This window comes from Zootoca vivipara, chromosome 4 (assembly GCF_965207765.1).
Source record: "Zootoca vivipara chromosome 4, rZooViv2.hap1.1, whole genome shotgun sequence".
NCBI classification, from domain to species: domain Eukaryota; kingdom Metazoa; phylum Chordata; class Lepidosauria; order Squamata; family Lacertidae; genus Zootoca; species Zootoca vivipara.
The window spans coordinates 59,059,319-59,080,520 of record NC_142587.1 but is presented as its reverse complement, the minus strand read 5'-3'; the positions used below and the strand labels follow the sequence as shown (position 1 = coordinate 59,080,520).

The following is a 21,202-nucleotide window of genomic DNA, read 5'->3' as shown; positions in this document are numbered from 1 at the left end:
AGAGGAGACTCAGAGGAGATATGATTGTCATCCTCAAATATTTAAAGGGCTGTCACAAGGAAGATGTAGCAGGCTTGTTTTCTTCTGTTCTGCAGGCTAGGACCCAAACCAATGGCTTCAAGTTGTAGAAAAGAGATTCCAACTAAACATCAGGAAGGACCTTTTGATAGTAAGAGCTGTCTGACCATGGAATGGACTCCATTGGAAGGTGGTGGACTATTTTTCCTTGGAGGTTGGATGGCCATCTGTCATGAATGCTTTAATTGAGATTAAGAGCCTGGGTAACTCAGTTGGTTAGAGTGTGGTGAAAACTCTTTCCCGTCAGGCTGCAAAGGAGTCAGAATCTACATCTGACAAAATCTTTTTGTTAATTGGTTACTAAAGGCACAGGCAGATCCTTCAAGATGAGAATTACATTCTCATGCGATGTGACTTCTGATGTTTTTCATTTCCCAATAGTCTCTGGGTCTGCCACATTTACCATATTTGCTTTGTATCTGTGAGGACAGCATATGAGAACCTGCTAGAAAGAAAGAAAGAAATGAGACTGCGAAAGACAGCCGTGGCTTTGTATCTGCCACATTTACCATGTTTGCTTTGCTATATCAAACTGATAGGCCCTGGTAAGTTCATCAAGATGGGCTTGAAGCATAGGTTGCATCTCCTCCCGTGGAGAGGGCGTGAGCGTGGCAGTGGACTGCTGCCCAAAGGAGATTGCCGGGGAAGAGGCCACTCCTCGAACAGGAGGTGTAGGAACTCTATCATCTTCCTCTTCAAGCTCATCCTCCATTCCCTGATGCAAATATGTCTGGACTGGTAAAGGTGGGCACCAACCATCGCTGTCATACCTAGAATAGAAACGATTTAGGTTTAGGCTATATATAATTCATTGAAATAACGATACTGTATATTATACTGTATGCACAATGGGGAATCTATTTCGTTTTATGAAAACAACAACTAAGAAACTTGAATAACCTAAATAATACCTGACTCTGTAAAACCAGGCACAGATTCCCCATTTATTTCAGCAAAGCTAATGCTTATTTTCACTCTTTATCTTTTTGATACAGGGCAAAAAGGGGCCCAACCAACAGTGATACCGAATAAAAATCTCTTTGTTAATCTCATTTCTAAATGAAGCAATTTCTTCAAGAGCAAAAGAGTAAAACAAAACAATGAACGTGTCATTTTTAGTACCAGTTATTATATATTATATTGGTATTCTCTAAAGTTAAATCTGTGCAATGTGGATAAAAGGATACAAGAGGGCTGATCAAATCTGATCAGTCCATCAATTTCCCTGTTTCTGGCACACTAACTTGAAAGCAAGTTCCACAGAATACATGGGACTCACTTCTAAGTAGATGTGCAGCTTTAGGTTGCAATCATGAAAATGTTTGTTATAACAAAACACTCAGATGGAATTCTGCTGTGCAATCAGTTACCAAGCCTTATGTGACAGTTTCCCACAGAAAATCTATCTGACTAACCTGGTCAACCCTAGCTATTCCTATTTGTCAAATAAGCTTGTTTTGTCTGCTTACACAAAAAAGCATCATGATGGACAATTTTTTTAAAAGTAACAAAAGTGATCCTAAAGAACTTTCTGACAGTAAGAGCTGTTCGACAGTGGAACAGACTCCCTTGGGAGGTTGTGACTTTCCTTCCTTGGAGGTTTTTACGCAGAGGTTGGATGGCCATCTGCCATGGATGCTTTAGTTGACATTCCTGCATTGCAGAGGTTTGGACTAGATTACCCTCAGGGCCCCTTCCACCTCTATGATTCTATTATTCTATTTGGGGAGGTGGAAAGCTCCAGTAGCAAACTGTCATTTTTGTCCTTACTGCTCCCTTCCAAAGTATCTCCATCCTCATTACTTTGCTTTACTACCAGCCTTGATCCTCAAGCTCTTCTTAGTTATTGAAGGGAATGGGGAAGAGAGTTTTCATTTCTTCAAATCGTTCTTTAGGGAAAGGGATTTCCGTGGTAATGAAATATAAGGATATTAAATTGTCTTTTTTTCAGAGAGCAACTATAAAACTTTTTGCTTCTATTTGCAAATCCTTTTGATTTTAAATAAAACATTGGCTGATTTGGTTAGCAAACAAAGCAAACAATGCATCCCATAACTTATTTTTAGTGATCTCCATTACAATTTGAAAACCCCATGTTTAGGAGTAACAGAAGCGTAATGGTGACGCAACAAGCAGGCAGTAATACAGGGTGGAATAAAAGGAAAGCGTTACTGGTGGCAACCCTTAAGCTGTTGTGGCTACTGAAAGGGATGTAGCAGAAAGACCTAATTGTATTTTGTGGAGCTTGGTATTTCTGGCCTTCCCATTTCTTCTCAGGGTCAGGCATTGGCATCCAAATGCTCTGATCACACTGTGACCAGGAAGTAGCAGCCAGCTGAAGGTCTTGCAGTATGGGGCTGTCTGCCTCTCCCATTTACCTGCTTGTTACACAGGTATTCTTTTAATAGTCACCTATTACTTGCATATATTAACTCTTTCCCTCACATTTAAAAGTCAGTGGAATAAATCAGTCAGTGGAATAAAATAGAAAAGCATCATTCTCCCTGTGCGAACTGTACTGATTTTTCCCCCCTATAAGGCACTTGCCTTTTCAAATTTAACTTTCTTCTTCTAACAATGCACTTTCTGGGGCAGGGAGAACTGTGCTCATTATCACTGCAATATTATAAATAACTGGAAAGTGTAATTTGAAAGACAAACATAGTAAAAGCTATGGCTGAGCTGTGTGAATTTTGAAAGTATGCTGTCAGCATCACTGATTACTTAAGCTTTAAATAACCAGTGTTGTCTTGGTGACAAATAAAATTCTCCCCACCAAATAATAGATACTATACACAACTGAGAAGCCAAGACCTGTGTCACAAAGGTTTCTCTACAGATAATGCATCAATTTACCTGTCTTATTTATCATTGTGGTGTCTTAAAAATATATGGGAGTTATTTGTCTTTTATTGCACAATTATCTGAGCTGAGAACAGCAAATACATTTAAGTGCAGATATCGTTACTGAGGGTGGTGGGGGGGAGAGAGAAGATAATTATTAATCAGTACCACTTGAAGCAAAGTGTCTTTCTTTGTGTGTAGACCAAGTGTCCTCTTGAACAAAACATTTTAAAGGCAAATAGGAATCCTGTTAGTAGAGTATTTTGAGGTGAAAAAGATTGGGTGAAACAGATTCTCTAGAATCATTTTAATCAGAATTTAGGCCTGGCTACGGCACTGGGATTGCTTTGTGACCCTGAATAACTGATAATCTGTGCTGAGGGAAAGGCAAAGTGTGTGTACCTGTTACTTGACAACTTTTTGGCTTTCAATACTATTGACAATGGTTAACTTCTGGAGAAGGAAGCCGGGTTGGCAGTTGGGAGGAGCTGCTTTGTGGTGGTTCCACTTCTAGTGTTCCATCTTACCAACCAAGCTGTTTTAACACCTACATGAAGCTGCTGAGTTTGGGAGTGCACTGTTTGTCATATGCTGATGACATTTACTTTTATTCCCCACCCCCCTTTACAGCTCAAGCAGAAGTAGCAGTGAATGTACTGACACCAGTGTATGTCCTTGATGATGGACTGGATGGGAGTCAGTAAACTGAAGTTTAATCCAGACAAGACTGAGACATTGTTAGGGAGACACTAAATGGGATGCATTCTGCTTTCGATGGGTCACACTCCTCTTGAAGGAGCAGGTGTGCAGCTTGGGGAAACTCTTTGATCTGATATTGTCACTGGAGACCCACTGGCACTCCATGGTATCAAATACATCCTACCAACATCTGCTGGTAGCCCAGCTGCAACTTTATAGGGATAGCTTTGCTTCAGTTGTCTATGCTCTGGGCTCCTACTAGGCTGGATTATTGGGACGGGGGAAGGGGCTTTGGTTTTCACCACTTTAAAAAGAAAACAACTTCTTCAAAGTTCAAGGTTCTTCTGAGTAGCCCTATTTTGGTCAACCAGCCAACTAACTTAGCTGCTAGTATGTAGTATTGTTGTTCTTTTGATTCCTTTCAGGAACACTTTAGGCAAAAAAAGACAAGAAGTAAACCCATTCACAGTTATCAAGACTATAACACACAGCTGCTGCTGCTCCTGCTGCTCCTGCTAGGATGTTGCATTATATAGGAACATAGCATTTTCTACACTGACTGCCAGCAGCTCTCCATAGTTTCAGACAGAAATCCTTTCACAAGTTTTTTTTGGGAGATGCCTGGGATTGAACCTAGAACCTTTTGCATGCAAACCATGTGCTCCAACAGAGCTATGGCTCTTTCACTAAATGTGTATGAATAAGTGTGATGATTAGTGGATTGGGAATTTTCTGTGTTAACTGAGCTCAGAATTTGTTGCGTTCTAGCACAGGAAATTTATAATGAACTATTGTTTCAAACAACACACCCATATTTATAGATCCTTTCTGTAAAATTTAAATTCTACTGGGGTTTATTTTCACAAGTTCAAGAACAAAATGACGCTGAATTACTGCCAAAAAGATGTCCCTGGCATCTCTTGCAAAACAAGCACTAAGGATGTTGATTTACACAGATTTTCAATAGAGAAACATTTCTCTCTTTATGTGAATACACATGGATTTTCTACAGACACATAGACATACAATCCACACTCCTATATCAATTACAACTAGTTTAATGCTGGCACAAGCCCATATCAAACAACAACAAAATTTCCCCACTCCCTAAAATTGCTTAGCTTTTGAAAATTTCAAGGATGTGGACTATCTATTAGGAACTATGGTGGGAACATAAGAGAGGAGGCTGGATCACAGATATGCTTTGTCCAAGCTACTAGACTTTGCCAATGGAAAACTATAGGGAGAAAGTTAACCCAAAGCCAAAGGACAATATTTGGCCAAGGTTTTTTTGTCCTCCCCGCTGTCCTGCAATAATGTGGCTGCTGTATTAGCAATTTTAAAATAGCTAAGCAGGAGACAGTGCTGTTGAGTCCCATTGGAGATAATTGCATTGTTTTTGCTATAGTGGGGGGACAGTGGCAGTGCTCCTCTCAGTGTATGGCCCACCATCCAGTGTAGTATGGATGTCTGAGATGGAACCTTACACAGGAGGGCAGGGACAGGTCAGCTGCAGAATAGTGTGGGGGGGGGCAGGGGCCCAGCCCTGCCCCCACCCCCACTCCTTCCTGCATTGTCCTTCATGTAAGCAATGCATGAGGGGGCTTTAAACTTTGGAAAACTAGGAGAGATCCAAACAACTACTGTATATAGTATGAAAAATGAATGTCCAAATTTTACTGCCATAAACACATTGTATCGCAGGCCCATTGAAGATTGCATTATCTTACTATTGGCAACAGTGTGTACATGTGGGAGTGCATCAGACAATTGTATTATTAAGCTGTTTGCTGAGATACACCTAAAAGGCCTTCTGCTCCACACATATTAGTCCCCTCATATCCAAACACCAGAATCTGATTGGGGTAAAAGGCCTTATACACATTACACACCACAGCTGTGAGATATTGCATTCCACTACATTCAAAATGGTCCCCCCCAAAAGATACATTACCCTCCTTCTTGCTGATCCACACCATAGTGTTCTAGCTCTGTGCCTGGAAGAGGCTGTATTGGAGGGGGTGGGAGTGGAATGCTGGCCCAGTTAGACCCATTATTTTTCTGAGGTTTGGAATTGTTTTTGTTTTTCTTTTTCTTCCCTCCTTTCCCACCTGAAATCAAGAAACATTACAGAAGTATGAAGAAACAAACTTGACTATTTATATTTCCTGAAAGAGCTCTGATTCCAGATGGTACACTCAAAAAATAAAAAGAAAAAGAAAAAAGGGAGAAGAGAGGAGTATTTTTATCTTAGCAACATCAGCAGCAACATGTTATAGTTGTCATAAGGTTATAAATAATAATAGGGTGGAATGGAATGAAAATAGTCTGTATAATTGCCCAGAATTACTTCTTTTTATTTCACACACTCCATATAGCTTAGTCACAATGAAGCACACATTGAAAAAAGTTAAAATGTACTTGCTATATCAAAACTATATTTATTGATTTATTCACGTCTGCTATAAACCTCTGTGCAGTCATTGTTGGAAAAAATAATAGACTTCAGCAAACTCTTTCAGATAGCAAATCACAGTGTATTAATAGTACCATTTTGCATAATCTTTCTCTCTCTTTCGAAATGAGTTGTTAAGGACACATCCAAAAACTTTACTGTTTGAGTTTCTTTCTCTTTTCATTCACAAGGCCAAATGTAGTTGTGAAAAATGTAAATCGCAAAAGTAACTGGTTTCTTACTGAAATCGTATAGGGACATTCAATTGAAAAGTATGGATCAGTTCTTTTTGTAATATTTTATGCCCATGTAATTCAGGGGGTCTTTTCACTCTAGAGAAAAAGGTCATGTTATAGAGAATTGGAAGAGGACCAAATAAACCAACACGGAAATGAGGATTCAAGGATAAAAGAGATAGATGAATAAAGGATAATTTTAGTTAACGTATAAAATGATAGACAATTAGGGTTAAGTACTGAATCCTGAGGAGGAAGAAAGCAACAAGGAACATGAATATAAATGACCACGCAGTGGAACATGTATATGTGCGTGCACATTTGTATGTTTGTAATAAAATAAACCAAACATTTGGAATAGGAACTGAAAGCATCACAGGGACTTATAGGGAAATAAAGCAGAAGAGCAAGGGGGGGCAGTGCTGGAATAGCAAAATAGAAGTTATTGTAAAATAGCCTCATAACAGATTTTTAGAATGTATTATGAAAATGGCACAATTCTGCACAGAATAATTTAACACAGCAAATTTGCTGCTGCTCTTAAAGCCAGGTAATCCATTTTGCAATGGTGATGTGTAATAATTATAATACAGCATGCAGCATAATACCTATACTTTATGCTTGTAGGCAGCTCTGAAACTTTTAGAATGATCACTATCATAAGAAGCTTTTCTATAAATTCCATTATATTGCTATGGGTTGATTTCTTGATAAGCAATAGAAATATTGTGAAATCTCACAGGAGTTGGGGGCTTCAATAATGATACAACCAAAATATTAACTTCATCATGAAGCTCCTCGGAGAAGGACAGTGCTGCAAAGTGAAGATTGATTTACGAATAAAGTCAGCACCGTGCCAGAAAAGTGAGAATGTTACAAAATAAAATTTCCAATCATGCTGAAATACACAGGGTACAAAGGCTACAAATATTTTCTTATTATCTCTAAATGGGTTTCTTGTTCGGTTAGGGCAAATAAGGCACACTTCTTTTTTATCAAGCTCATGGTTTTCCAGATGATCGTGACACATCCATATTTGTCTAAATGGAAGGCAAAATGCAATATTTGAACACAGGCTCTGGCTACAGTGATCATTCTTCCAAGGTTATAACTAGTTTGTGTGTTTTTTAAGCTGCTTACAAGCACAAACACTTCTCCTTACACACATTGTATTGAAACCAACCTGAGAGGCTGCCACTTCTTTCTGAGCTGTTGTGAGAGCTGGTGGTGCTGAAATCCTGTGACTGGTTGTGTGGCATTCTATTAGACAATCCCTCAGCCAATCGGTAGTCAGGGATGTAAAGTAAGGCTAAGGGTTAAAGGGCAAAGGTCACAGTGCCATCATGTGATTAGTTTATAGCACATGCACAACATGCAGTTAGCTGGTAAACAGTGGATGTGGTAGGACTGTGAAAAGTTAATATATTCTAATGGTAGAGGGGGTGGGGGAAAGATAAGCTGCGATACTTGCAAAAGCTGAAGCAAACTAAAATCGTGACACAATATACTTTGTTGCATAAGTATAGGATACATGCAAGGTATGCAATTAGTTTAGGGAAATGGGAACAAAGAAGGACAATTTTCTACTGTGCACAAGAGATTTTTACAAACAATTGTAATAAGAAAAATGAGAACTAAAATCACCATTGTTGCCTTTGCTCTGATCAGGTAGAGAATAACCAAATCCCATTAGGTCACTTTTTTGCTGAATCGAACTTTTCCACTGCGGATCTGGTAAATCAACTGCCAACTCGTGAATGCTGTTGGAATGCAGTATTTGTGTTGTGGCGTATGGGGTAGCCTGTGTTATTTGGCTGGAACTGTTGTAACTAGTTTTTGTAGTGAAGTCAATGCTGCTGTAAATGGCTCCATCAGAAAGCATTGTGGCAGTTTTATCCCCTTGAGCTGGCACCGGAGGCAGCACATCTGTGATGAAAACAGGGAAATGAAACAAATCAGCATGGGAAAACCCCAACAAGAAGTTTTAATATACAAAAATAAATGTGTCATTCTGCACGTTTGCATTTCAGCTGAGACAGTGTCCATGAGCCAATGGAGGGAAGATGATGTACAGCCATCGCCTTGCTATCAGCATCTGTGACAAACTTTTCACTTGTCCTTCACGTCTCACTGCCTAAAACCATCTTTCTTCCATACCTTCAGCTGTGAAAGTGAAGTTTGGAATATTTCTGTCCTGAAGAATGTTTTCAATTGTTCATTTCGTGTCAGAGCCAATGAAACTGTCTGTGCTCCAGGGAAATGATGAAAGGAGTCACTCCACAAATCACAGAGGAAACCATCTCCCTCTGCGTTCCCCCAACATCAAGAAAACACCTTATGAGTATTGCACAGAACTGAATGAACATGGAACAATCCTCAGATAATTCTTTTCAAGGTATGCAGAGCTTAAATGTTTTTTCTTTATTTCTTTCTCTCCTGCTGAACATTATCTGGCTTTATTTCTGAAGTTAGCCAGACATTTTTTTCCTGACAATAAAGAGGGGTGAAAAAGATATGAATAAATCATTTTGAAATGTGTCAAGATTTCAGCAGCTCTAAAGAGAATTAAATGATCAGTCAATTATTTTGCTAAACTAAGCCTTTGAAACTGAAGGGCAGCTTCTCTGGGAAAGAAGTACATCTAAATTACGGTTAAGCCATAAAAATATTAAAATACATTTACATGATATCTAGTAATAGTTACAGGTAGGTAGCCGTGTTGGTCTGAGTCGAAGCAAAATAAAAAAATTCCCTCAGTAGCACCTTAAAGACCAACTAAGTTTATATTTTGGTATGAGCTTTCGTGTGCATGCACACTTCATGTGCGTATCTGAAGAAGTGTGCATGCACACGAAAGCTCATACCAAAATATAAACTTAGTTGGTCTTTAAGGTGCTACTGAAGGAATTTTTTTATGATATCTAGTAACTATGTCATGTGTTGAACCAGGGAACTCCCTCACCCATTCATCTATATCAACCTTCCCCAACATAGTACCCACTCCAGATACTTTGGACTACAACTCCCATGAGCCATAGTCAGCACAGGGAAGGCTGATCTAGATAAATTAATAATTTTAATATTTTGGTGTGCTGAAGACCTGATCATATATCTTCACAGTGGCAATCTCTGACACCATGAAAGGTTCAAAAAGTTAATCTTCCTGACTAATGAGGGTATACTAGTTGCATAAGGCTCAATGAAACATCTAGTGCTGACAGAAATGTTGAACAAATGCATATACTGCATCATATAAGAGGATTATTTTGCAAGTTGGATGTTAAAATAACTTGGCTTGCTTTAAAATGTTACTTAAAGGAGGTTCCTATTTCCTTGCACTAGTTCTCTTTCCTGCACTAAGCCAATAGCCCATATTTTCTCCTTTCCCATCAACATGCAGGTTTTTACAGAGGACTTAGTTTGAAATCTCCCTGGTCAGAGACTCACTGCTGCTTGTGAACTACTGCTAACAGTTGACAATCTGGCTCCAGTTTTCCAGTGGAAGTGCTCTGGGAGTCTTCCTCTCAGCTTCAGCTGCCTGCAATTTCAGTCCTGTTGTCCTAAGTCCGGCACAGGCAAACTCAGTCCTCCAGATGTTTTGGGACTACTACTCCCATCATCCATGACCACTGGTCCTGTTAGCTATGGATGATGGGAGTTGTAGTCCCAAAACATCTGGAGGGCTGAGTTTGCCTATGCATGTCCTATGTTTTCATTCCTTGGACAGCAAGCACTTGCTGCCACTGAAGCTTCTGCTGGCTTCTTTAGCTCCCAACTCAAGACTGACTCTTGAATTTCTGTGTCTGCCTTTTTACACCCTTCAGCCGCAGTGTTACAACCAATCAAAACCTTCTCTCTGACAGTTAAATGGAACATCCACTGAAGGATCTATCACAGACTGACCTTTTTGATCCCACTGTCTCATATAAAACAATGGTCTCTAATGCCTACTGACATACCAGAAAAACTCAAGGCACATATTCACCTTCTAAGTAACTGTATCAGTGTAATGGTTTCTTGACAGACCAACAGCTGTAAGATTGCCTGTACACTATCTCTTAGACCTCAATTAAAGGTAATTTGCCAACCTTTTACCTTCATTCAGTTAACTACTCACAAACCAGATACTTTTTAAAGATGCAATAATACTATTACCAGGCACCCCAAAACTTTGGCCCTCCAGATTTTTTGGACTACAATTCCCATCTTCCTCAACCACTGGTCCTGTTAGCTAGGGATCATGGGAGTTGTAGGCCAAAACATCTGGAGGGTCGCAGTTTGGGGGTGCCTGCTATTACACATACATTTACACATTTACTATTACACATACTATTATACATACACATACATTGCATTTATTCAACTTTTACTTCACAATTTTGCTGTTTCTCCAAAACTGTCATTGTTAAGTAACTTTGCATATATACAGCTTTCAACCAGGAAAAATAATCTCAAAAACTAATGTAAAAGGCTAATACCAATAATAATAATAATAATAATAATAATAATAATAATAATAATAGTAATAAGGCAGACTTAAAATAAAAAAATTCCTTCAGTAGCACCTTAAAGACCAACTAAGTTTTTATTTTGGTATGAGCTTTCGTTCTGAAGAGTTCTGAAGGTTCTGAAGAAGTGTGCATGCACACGAAAGCTCATACCAAAATAAAAACTTAGTTGGTCTTTAAGGTGCTACTGAAGGAATTTTTTTATTTTACTTCGACCCAGACCAACACGGCTACCTACCTGTAAGGCAGACTTAGTAAATGTATTTAAAATAGCATGAAAAACGTGTTATAATTGGTAAGTGGGAGGGGCAACAAAGTAGCATGAGGCAGGGGAGTATGTTTGATGGAGAGGGGAATGTAAATTTAATACTTTTATTTATTTTATTTTACTTAACAAAATCTATATACTGCTTTATAGCAGCAAAAATGATTTAAACGGCTGCCGAAAAATACAGTGAAGGCGCCTGCCTGATGTCAATAGGCAAGGAGTTCCAAAGTGTAGGTAGTGCCACACTTAGAGAACAATTTTATACAAGTACAGAACAAGTATGGTGTGGCACCTGTAACAGTGCCAGTTCAGCAGATCAAAGCAGTCGAGTGAGCACAAAAGGGGTGAACTGTTAATGGCTTTATGTACCAACAGTAACACCTTGAACTTGGCCTGGTAACAAATCAGCCAGGAGAGGCAGGGGTCAAGTGGAGGGTATAGCTGCCAGTGCCGGGTCCACATCAACTGACTAAGCTGAAATCAATTCCATCACTGACTCTGCCATTGGAATTGCAAGAAGTGCAGAGTCAAGATTACTTTGATGTCAAGTGACTTTCTCTTCAAAGCGTGTAGCCTGTTGGCCACAGCAAGTCCTCAAATGCTCCAGAAGTCCCTCTCCCACAGTGAAAGTCAGTAATCTCTGGATCCTCCAAACTAACTCTGTGAAGAGGTGTATATGAATCTGAACTTATGGTATGGTTTACCTCTGTAGTTTGTGGGATGTATAAGATTGATATAGCTCTAATTTGAAAGCACTCCAACGCCTGGAGACCCTGAAAACCACCTGGCAAGAAAGATCTTGGGCCTCCCTAATGGGACCATACCCACCCAACTAAGAACGGAACTGGGACTGCCATCTATCATTGCAAGAGCCCACATCAGGATAATCACCTACTATAAATCTCTTGCAGAAGCCCCAAACTCGACTCTTGCTAAACAAGCCTTTCTAGCCTTTACTGGTAGCCGCATTTGGTCAAAAGGCATGGAGACTATCTGTGAACGCTATTCCCTCCCAGATTTTTCCGCTCTGATCGCTTGGGACAATGACAAAATCTGCAAATGGATTCTAGAGAAGGACGAAGTGCTGGACCTGGCTCTATCCAATGCGGCCAACTGCAGAGTTTAAGGTCGGGGGGAGTGTTAGAAAATATACCCTGTAGGAATGCTGTGGGAATGGAATGGAAGCGGGCAAGTGTGAAGGATTCATCAGGTCACGCAGATAGTGAGCCATAGATCTTACTGCCTTTACGCGAGGAAACCATATGGAAACCCTGGGATTAGCGTCCACAAATAGAAATTTCATGCGGTCATCTTCCAAGGCAATGAGCGGAGGAATTAGTAGAAGGAGCCTCGGTCTTATTGCATCGTATAGGGGGCAGTGAAAGAAAAAGTGGATAAAATCCTCTATCTTTCCCTTACTCCTATTTTATATAATGAACCAAGCTTTCCTTATTCCTTTGTGTGAGAGCTTCTATAACAAGTGCATGTCATAACTCCAGCACAAGATCCTAAACCTCTCAGCAGTGTCTATATGAACATACATGAGTGCTGGCTGCGAAAATGTGAGTCTAGGTATACACTTGTAACAACTTCTCTGGCTGACTACCAGAGGATTCAAGCTCAATTCAATGGGTCACATTCAGTTCTGCATGAGCAAAGTCATCTTCCATTCTTCTCCCCTGCAAGTCTCCAAAATCTGCTCTGGAGGGTCTGTCTCCCGAAACCTGTTTCACTTGTGCAACAGCAGCACAGGATACAGCCCAGTATAATGAAAGTGTAGCATCTTATGAAACAGTTAAGCACATTAGAATAGCATAGTCATTCTGCTAAACTATTTCATCTGGTTTAGAAACAGTACTCAAGTTCTGTAGAGTGAATTCAAAAGGAAGACTTTGCAGAATCATAGCACATGTCCTCAACCCCTCCCCCCCAACACTAATATTCAGAGGGAAATGTAGATTTCCTTTTTTTCTTAATTGATGGTCTTGTTTCATAGCTATGTGGTGTTCTTCCTTTTAGTTATCTATATTTCCAAATGTATTCAAATAAAATAACATGTAAAAAATGAATGTTCTGCAATTTTTATTTTTTATTTTACTAAATCACTGAACAAACCTACCTCCACGTCCAAAATTTCCAAGATCATTTGGTCCACTACTGCTGTTGTTTACAGGTAGGCTGGTGGCAGGCCAAGAATCTGCTAGCCAAGGATAACTCGGGTCACTTGCATTTAACAGGCCTGGTCGACTGGAGAAAAATGAACATCGGAATACATCTGTGGGAAACTCTTTACAACTGCAAACTGAGGAGACTTTATACATCTCTCTCAACAATAAAATTTAAATTTTATTTCATATTAAAATTGTGAAGGCTTTCTTGATATAAATGATTCAGCAGTTAATTGGAGCTTTACACAAATTAGTACTGTATGTGCAAGTGGAATCAGTTACAAGTCTGCTAGAATCCAAATGAATTCTGTAGTTCATTTCAAAATAAGGAGTAGACTGTACCATTGAAGGATCCTAAACTAGGGATGAATGATAAATTACCACCTCAAGGGAACAATCACTCAAAGTGACTGTTCTGTATCAGCCATTTCCAGGACTCTGGGTGAGTATTCCTTCACTTCCTGCATCCCAAATGTATGTCTGTCATCCACAAGCTGCTAGCTCTTCCTTTGAGCAGCCTTGCGTGGTTTTAAAGGCAAGTAGGATTGAGTGGGATTAATGAAAAGTTCAAAACAGCATTTTTATCTGTGTCAACAGACTTTCATGTTCATATAATTTGATTTCAGATTTCAAGAACAACTGAAGACTGAGCACTTTTTATCTGAAAGGAACTAGTCATTAAGACGTTAGAATTTGGCTCAGTGGGCACGTTCCTAAAACTGAGAGAGATGAATAGGAGAAAGGTGGGGGAACAGCACATTAAACAAATAAGTCGTAAGCTGTACTTGATTATTAGTACGTGTAAACAAACAGCATTGTGGGAAACAAGATACTGGTCTAGATCTGCTTTTGCACTGATCCAGCAAGGCTCTTTTTATGTTTCTTTTTAACAGTTATTGTTATTGTATCCCTTCCCACCCCCCATGAATCCCTTCTGGCACAATCCCTAAGAGAAACGTGGGTTTCTATGGAAACAGCAATAAGAAGATCTAGCAGCATTCTTGCCACATCTAGGAACTCTCATTAGGCCTAATCTTTGGGGTGTGTGTGTGTGTGTGTGTGTGTGTGTGTGTGTGTATGCACACACACACACACACACACACACAAATATTGATTAAATAGGAGATTGGAAGTTATTACCAGAGCTTAATTACAATCTCCATATTGGCATAGAGAAAATAGATGAGGATATATGGCTCTGTTATCAACTTTTATCAATTTCAATTGAGTAGCCAAAGTTGTAGAATCTAGTCCTATCAATCTACAGCCTATTCATCTTCCATGAATCATTTATTTTGTGATCGATTGTGTGTAATTGTTCACTCACAGCAATTTAGTGGGAGCCAATAAGGAGTCTTAAACAACAGCAACTTCATTTACTAATGCCTAATTAATGCAATAAACATCCTGAAAACAAATGAACACATTCTTTCTGATACTTTCTACTAATTTCTTTCTGGGCATCTGGGAGATATGAAACATCTGGACTTGATTCCCCTCAAGTGTACAACAGATCATTAAAATCTGGTCTAAGCCATTTAATTCCTCCCAGAATTGTCACGCTAGCAACTGATCATGTAGTACAGTAGTCTGTTTTTCTTTTTTTAGTTCCTAATAAAAAAATAAATCTGATGGGGCTTAAATATGACACAACCTGAAATTGAATACGACCTTTTCAATAGCAGACATACCTTCCATTGCTCATAAGTCCCCCATCTCCTCTTTGGAAAGTAACTGGTGTAGGTTTTCATAAAAAAGAGAGTAGGAAAAGTCTGTTAGCCATAGTAAGTCATTTATATCAAGCATATCACAATATACAATATAATGCATTAAACAATATAATCAAGTATAGGTAGGAAAGCAAAAATTGCCGTATCTCCCAGTTCTCTCTAGACAATATTGATTTAAATCAATCTTTCTCAGTCACAGTCTCACAGGACAACTTATTTCTGATCCCTTGATATTATGGGTTTGGGGGAGAAATTCTCAAATCAATAGACCTTTGGCTTCAAATGTATGAAACCAGAGACCCCTGAATCATGCAGATTCTAATGAAAACATTACCTTCATATCTTCAAACTAAATAAAAATGAATCTGTGCTCTCTTTAGCATATTAGTACTCTAATAAGTAATTAACAATGACCTGGATCTGCTAATCATTGCAGAAGGAGCAAAAGTGAAAAGTTTGGGGAAACTGAAATGGGGAAAAAATATTCAAAATACATTCTTATCTTATATTCTAACACCTTTTATCCATGCCTGAAGTGTTCTGAACAGAGTGAATGATGTAAAACCAATGCTCAAACTTGGGTCCGAAGCTGTTGTTGGACTACAACTCCCATAATCCCAAGTTGTAGGACCAGTAGGAGTTGTAGTCAAACAACAGCTAGGAACCTAAGTTTGAGAAACCATGATGTAAACTCTTAATTGCCAAGATCAGTCTTGTAATCTCAAAAAATTATGAATACTTTTCAAACATAGTATAAACACACCTACCTTACAACAAGATATTGTTATAAATTTAGGGTCTTGCATTGCTTATAACTGTTACAATCTCTATGTTGTAAGTCCTATTTAAAACAGTACAGTACAGTGGATAGTATCACGAGACACAGTATCAGTGTTCTGCATAACATACAGCAGCCTTTGTCAGATAGTTTGGACTACGATGATGAGAGATATAGTCCAAAACATGTCGTGGGCACCAGGCTGGTAAAGGCTAGGGTAAAGCTTGCATATTAGAACCCCTGAACTATCTTCTCAAATGACAATTGTGTGTGTTCCTGTGACTTAAAGTGATGTAACCTCTGGCATCCACCCATAAAGAAGAGATACCCCGAAGTAAAGAAACCCCTGGAATTTCAGTGCTAGCTGTCAAAAAAAATGAAGGAAGTTTGGAAAACCAGTGAAGAAGATTGAGAAAGCAAGGGACATGGGAGAGCTTTACATGTGTAACGTTTCACCAGGAGTCCAAAGGGGATAAAATTGGTTTTCCTCCATTTTTAAAAAATTATATCAGCTCTGTGGGGTAGGTTTGACTGGGGTAGCCTAAGCACAAAGTCACCTAGTGAGCTTTATAGCTGTAAACAAATTTGATTCATGAGTTACCCATCAAAATGTAGTGATGGTGATATGATTACCTACTCTTTACCAGCAGGTCTCATAATGGATTACAACAATTTAAAATTTAGAATTTAAATCAGTTAAAACAAATGATCTCATCAAGTATACCACACTGGTCTCAACCATCACACAACCACAATCCATGCTGGGGTATAGTCACTGGTCTTTTTGTACAAAGCACAACAAGAGATGCTTGATGCAATTCACAGGATTAACTGAAATGATCAACCATCCTGGGTGATCATATGCATCTGAAAATTCCACAAAAATGCTTCTCCATTAATACAGAAATACTTCAAAATTTATAACACAAAGCAGCTTTCTCTTGATCTCTTGCCACACACTCCACAATCTCAGTTAAACAACTGTACAGCATCAAGATGGAAATGCTATGATCAGCAAAGACACAGACATATAAAGCAGGGTAGCTGTAGCTTTCTGGTGATACATTACATTTTTGCTGTGTTATCAGTTCCACAAGTGGCTTCACAATGCGCGTTCAACTACAATGAAGACAAAGAGGATCCCTTTGGGATCCCATATAGAATGAACTTAGGAACTGATGATTAATTGCCTATCACCACTGTATGGGCAATTATTGTTGCTAGAAAATCACAACAGGCATATCGCAAATTAAATGCTTTACCTATTTGGAAATGAATTAATGCTAATCACAGTGAAAGTGTATAAAATATTAAATACAAAGTATACACAAGCATTCTAATGCTTCTTAATATACTACCAAACAATCATAACACATGCTAAAATAGTTTATGCAAAATTGGGTGGATATTTTACAGCAATCTTCAGGGAAACAATGGGTGCAAGTTTATTTAGTTGTGGCTGGCATCGTAGCTGTTAGAAAATGTGTGATTAACATCTACATTGGATTCTCTCACTTTCATTTCTGCATCTTCTTCCATAACCTTACAAACATAATTTGAAACTTGAAACCAAGCACTTATATTCTACATTTTAAAGTTTACATTTTGTTTCTACTATGCCTAAAGTGTGCCAGACAAATGGCTTGCTGAGGATAGGCTTAGTTCAATGAGCTTCTGGTCCTCAGAGAACAAGTTTGTTTTCTTGAGGCAGTGACGTACGGGATGAGGCCTTCTGGGGATGAGGACGTCCTAGCAGTGTCCCACTCCCAGGGTGAAGAGGGGATTGGTAAAAAGGAAGCGGAAAGATAAAGTCAAGGGGCTCAAATATCTTCAGAATGTGTGGGTGTTATTAGAAACCACAATACTGGAAGCTCAGCTACAATGCATACTACAGGTCAGGAAAGGTACCACCAAGGCCAAGGGACTACCAGCAAGGTTAACAAGCAAACTATTAGAGATCAAGAAAACTGTCTTCAGAAATTTAAGTCTGGCCCAAATAAACAGAACAAAAAGAAACACAAACATTGCCAACAGAAATGCAAACAGGCAATAAGGGACAAAATGAGCAAATTCAGGGATGACATTTCTAGAACCCTTAGGAGCACAATTAAAAAGTTATTTAAACACTTTGAAAGCAGGAGGAAACTGGCTAGGAAGGCAGTTGGATCTTTAGATGACAAGGGAGTCAAGATGTACTAATGAAGGAAAACAAGATTGTGGAGAAGCTGAATGAGTTCTTTGCATTTTTTTTCATTCTGGAATGCCACAGAGAATCCCTGTGGCTGAATTAACTTTATTAGAAAGGAAGTCTGAGGAACTGAGGCAAAAACTGTTGACAAGAGACATTCTAGGTCACCAGATCTCAAATTTTAAATTGCTGATTTTCTAACATAGACATGTAACTTGTTCTGAATACTAGCATTTGTACCTGAAGAATAGAAACCGTCCAATGTAATACCATATTTTAAATAAAAGGATTCATGATCATTTATGTAAGCAGATGCTCACAACAAACAATTCTTCAGAGCTTAATCCTACCCCCTACCCCAAGAAAGGAGTTAGATATAGAGGGATTATGTTCCCCTTTTGCTCACTAGTAGGGTTAATAAAAATAAAGTATTCCTAATACAGATGGCCAAACTTCCAGTCACATGTAAAGGTAAAGGGACCCCTGACCATTAAGTCCAGTCGCGGACGACTCTGGGGTTGCGGCGCTCATCTCGCTTTACTGGCCGAGGGAGCCGGCGTTTGTCCACAGACAGCTTCCGGGTCATGTGGCCAGCATAACTAAGCTGCTTCTGGCGAACCAGAACAGTGCACTGAAACACCATTTACCTTCCCGCCAGAGCGGCACCTACTTATGTACTTGCACTTTGGCATGCTTTCGAACTGCTAGGTGGGCAGGAGTAGGGACCGAGCAACGGGAGCTCACCCCGTCACAGGGATTCGAACCACCGACCTTCTGATCGGCGAGCCCTAGGCTTTGTGGTTTAGACCACAACGCCACCTGCGTCTCCCAGTCACATGAGAAGCTCCTAAATAGCACTTTCCACCTTTTCCCCCTCCTCTATGTTCTGGGACATGATGTCCACTTCTTAATAGCAGCCAATATTCTGCCACAATGCAAGCAGTTGGACAGGAGTTTTCCTTTCACTCAGATTGTGGTACTATATCAGGGGACAGTTGACCCTGCAGTCTGGTTTCTGTAGGTTTATAGGGAAGTAAGACAAGATACTGGCACAGTCAGGCAATCCCGAAAGTAAAGAGTGTTGGTAGAGTGGTGAGAAGGGAATGTTGTTGTTGTTGTTTAGTCGTTTAGTCATGTCCGACTCTTCGTGACCCCATGGACCATAGCACGCCAGGCACTCCTGTCTTGCACTGCCTCCCGCAGTTTGGTCAAACTCATGTTCGTAGCTTCGAGAACACTGTCCAACCATCTTGTCCTCTGACGTCCCCTTCTCCTAGTGCCCTCAATCTTTCCCAACATCAGGGTCTTTTCCAAGGATTCTTCTCTTCTCATGAGGTGGCCAAAGTATTGGAGCCTCAGCTTCACGATCTGTCCTTCCAGGGAATACCTTGGCAATAAGAAGCTGAGACCTCCTGTGTTCTTATGATTCTATGAACTGGACCAATGTGGTTGTCATTCTGATTGCTGGAGTTATTTTCTTCATCAAAAACGAAGTCATGTTTCTCTATCATTTTTTACAAAATAATAAAAAAAAATCCTTCCAGCAGCACCTTAGAGACCAACTAAGTTTGTCATTAGTATGAGCTTTCGTGTGCATGCACATTTCTTCAGATACGATACCATTTTTTAATGGTTGCTGGGTGTGTTATAAATAGTTCTCATATTGTGAGGTTATAATGCAATATCTGTTTTCAGTAGTTGTATTTTTTTTAATGGAATTATCTTACAGCCTTTGGGGAACACATTTATAAGGAGAAGTAATCACAGAAGAATGGATGCTGCTTCATTATTACATCTGTCTCTGGAAATTAATATAATTTTCAGAATGACAACTGTTATCATCTCAGAGTGACAATTGTCAAAGGACAATAAGTTTATAATATTGCAATTAATGTCTCCCCCCTCCAAAAATATTCTCCCTTATTTTATTTCCCAAAGCTTCATACAATCCACAATAAAAATGGCTGGGCAAGTCAGCAAGAGAGCATCACTCTGAAAGGATCAACATTCTGTGGAAAAGGCAGCAAAAGTCACAAATGATAGTTGGTCTGCCAAACTAAGCACTATGTTTATCACTGTTACCATATGTTTGTGTCAGCATTTTTGCCTGCAGTTTGATTTCTGGAATTGCAAAACACGCCTAAAATGCTGAAGGGAAACATATTTGAATACAGTAGACTACAGTCCTTACTGACATATCCGGGGTGTGTGTGTGAGAGAGGAATCAGCAACGCTGATTTAAATCAGGGGTATAAATTTCAAAAAACTGCTGAGACATTTTGAAAGTTGAAAGGGAGATGAAAGACAAACTTCATCTACTATCACAAAGCGGCATTTTTTTAAAATAAAAAAAATGCTTATATGCTGGATCTTATACAGATTATTTAAAAATCTGCAGAATATAAAGGGAGGAACACATTTTAAAAATATGACGTACACAAGGATGTATTGAAAGAGGGAACCAGAGAGTTTTGAAGAATCCTTGTTAACCTGTGTTGCAAGGGCTATACAAAAACATGCACAATTAAGCCTCACAAAAAAAATTGAAAAAAACTCATATACATACAGTATACAAAGATACTATGGTACTAGTTGAACTATTTACAAATACTATCTAGCAAGGTTAAATCCAATCTTCATGCAGGCTAGAACCAAAAAATAGAAATACACACTCAGCTGACGTTTTGAGGAAATAAAGCTTTCTGTGTGCCTATCTCTAGTGGGCCACATTTTCCTAGTACAAATGAAAACTTTAATGTTGCCAGCCAAGTCTCTTCCCTTTTTCTGATAAGCTGTTCCTCAAATATGAATACAGATTAATCCTCTTTTAATAAGCATTAACTCAGAACAGATAATCAGCATGTAAAAATTCTATCAAATCTTCCTGCATTTGGATGGTTCTGTCAAATAATTTATAATAATCTACCACTGTTAGGACTTGTGCGTGAGATGTTTAGTTTGGCATTTGTAATTTGTTTTTATTTACTCGGTTTCACAACAATCTTTAATCCCCAAGCTTAGTATTTATAAGCAAAAATGTGTGGTTTTCGTTCAGACTGATAGTGTATGCAGTTAGAGGAACATGTCTGCATTCCTGCAAATGGATGCAGACACACTTAGGAAACTGAGGGCAGATGAAAGATACATTACATTTTTCCTGTTTCAGTAGATGGATTTCTATGAATTTATAAGAAGTGGGGAGCAGGATGGATAAATGTGATAGGGTACTACATAGAAGGATTCACCTGAG

General features: G+C 39.1%; 1 protein-coding gene across 1 annotated transcript in view; it reads right to left on the bottom strand.

The window, feature by feature from the left end:
• ROBO2 (roundabout guidance receptor 2) overlaps positions 1-21,202 on the bottom strand; it is a 443,321-nt gene that overhangs the window by 36,550 nt on the left and 385,569 nt on the right. Inside the window, exons 19-23 of the mRNA XM_088667988.1 lie at positions 14,948-14,990; positions 13,208-13,335; positions 7,957-8,238; positions 5,576-5,732; positions 588-848 (exon numbers count right to left, since the gene is read on the bottom strand). Coding sequence (XP_088524114.1) covers positions 588-848; positions 5,576-5,732; positions 7,957-8,238; positions 13,208-13,335; positions 14,948-14,990 — 871 coding nt within the window. The remainder of the gene's footprint in view (positions 1-587; positions 849-5,575; positions 5,733-7,956; positions 8,239-13,207; positions 13,336-14,947; positions 14,991-21,202) is intronic.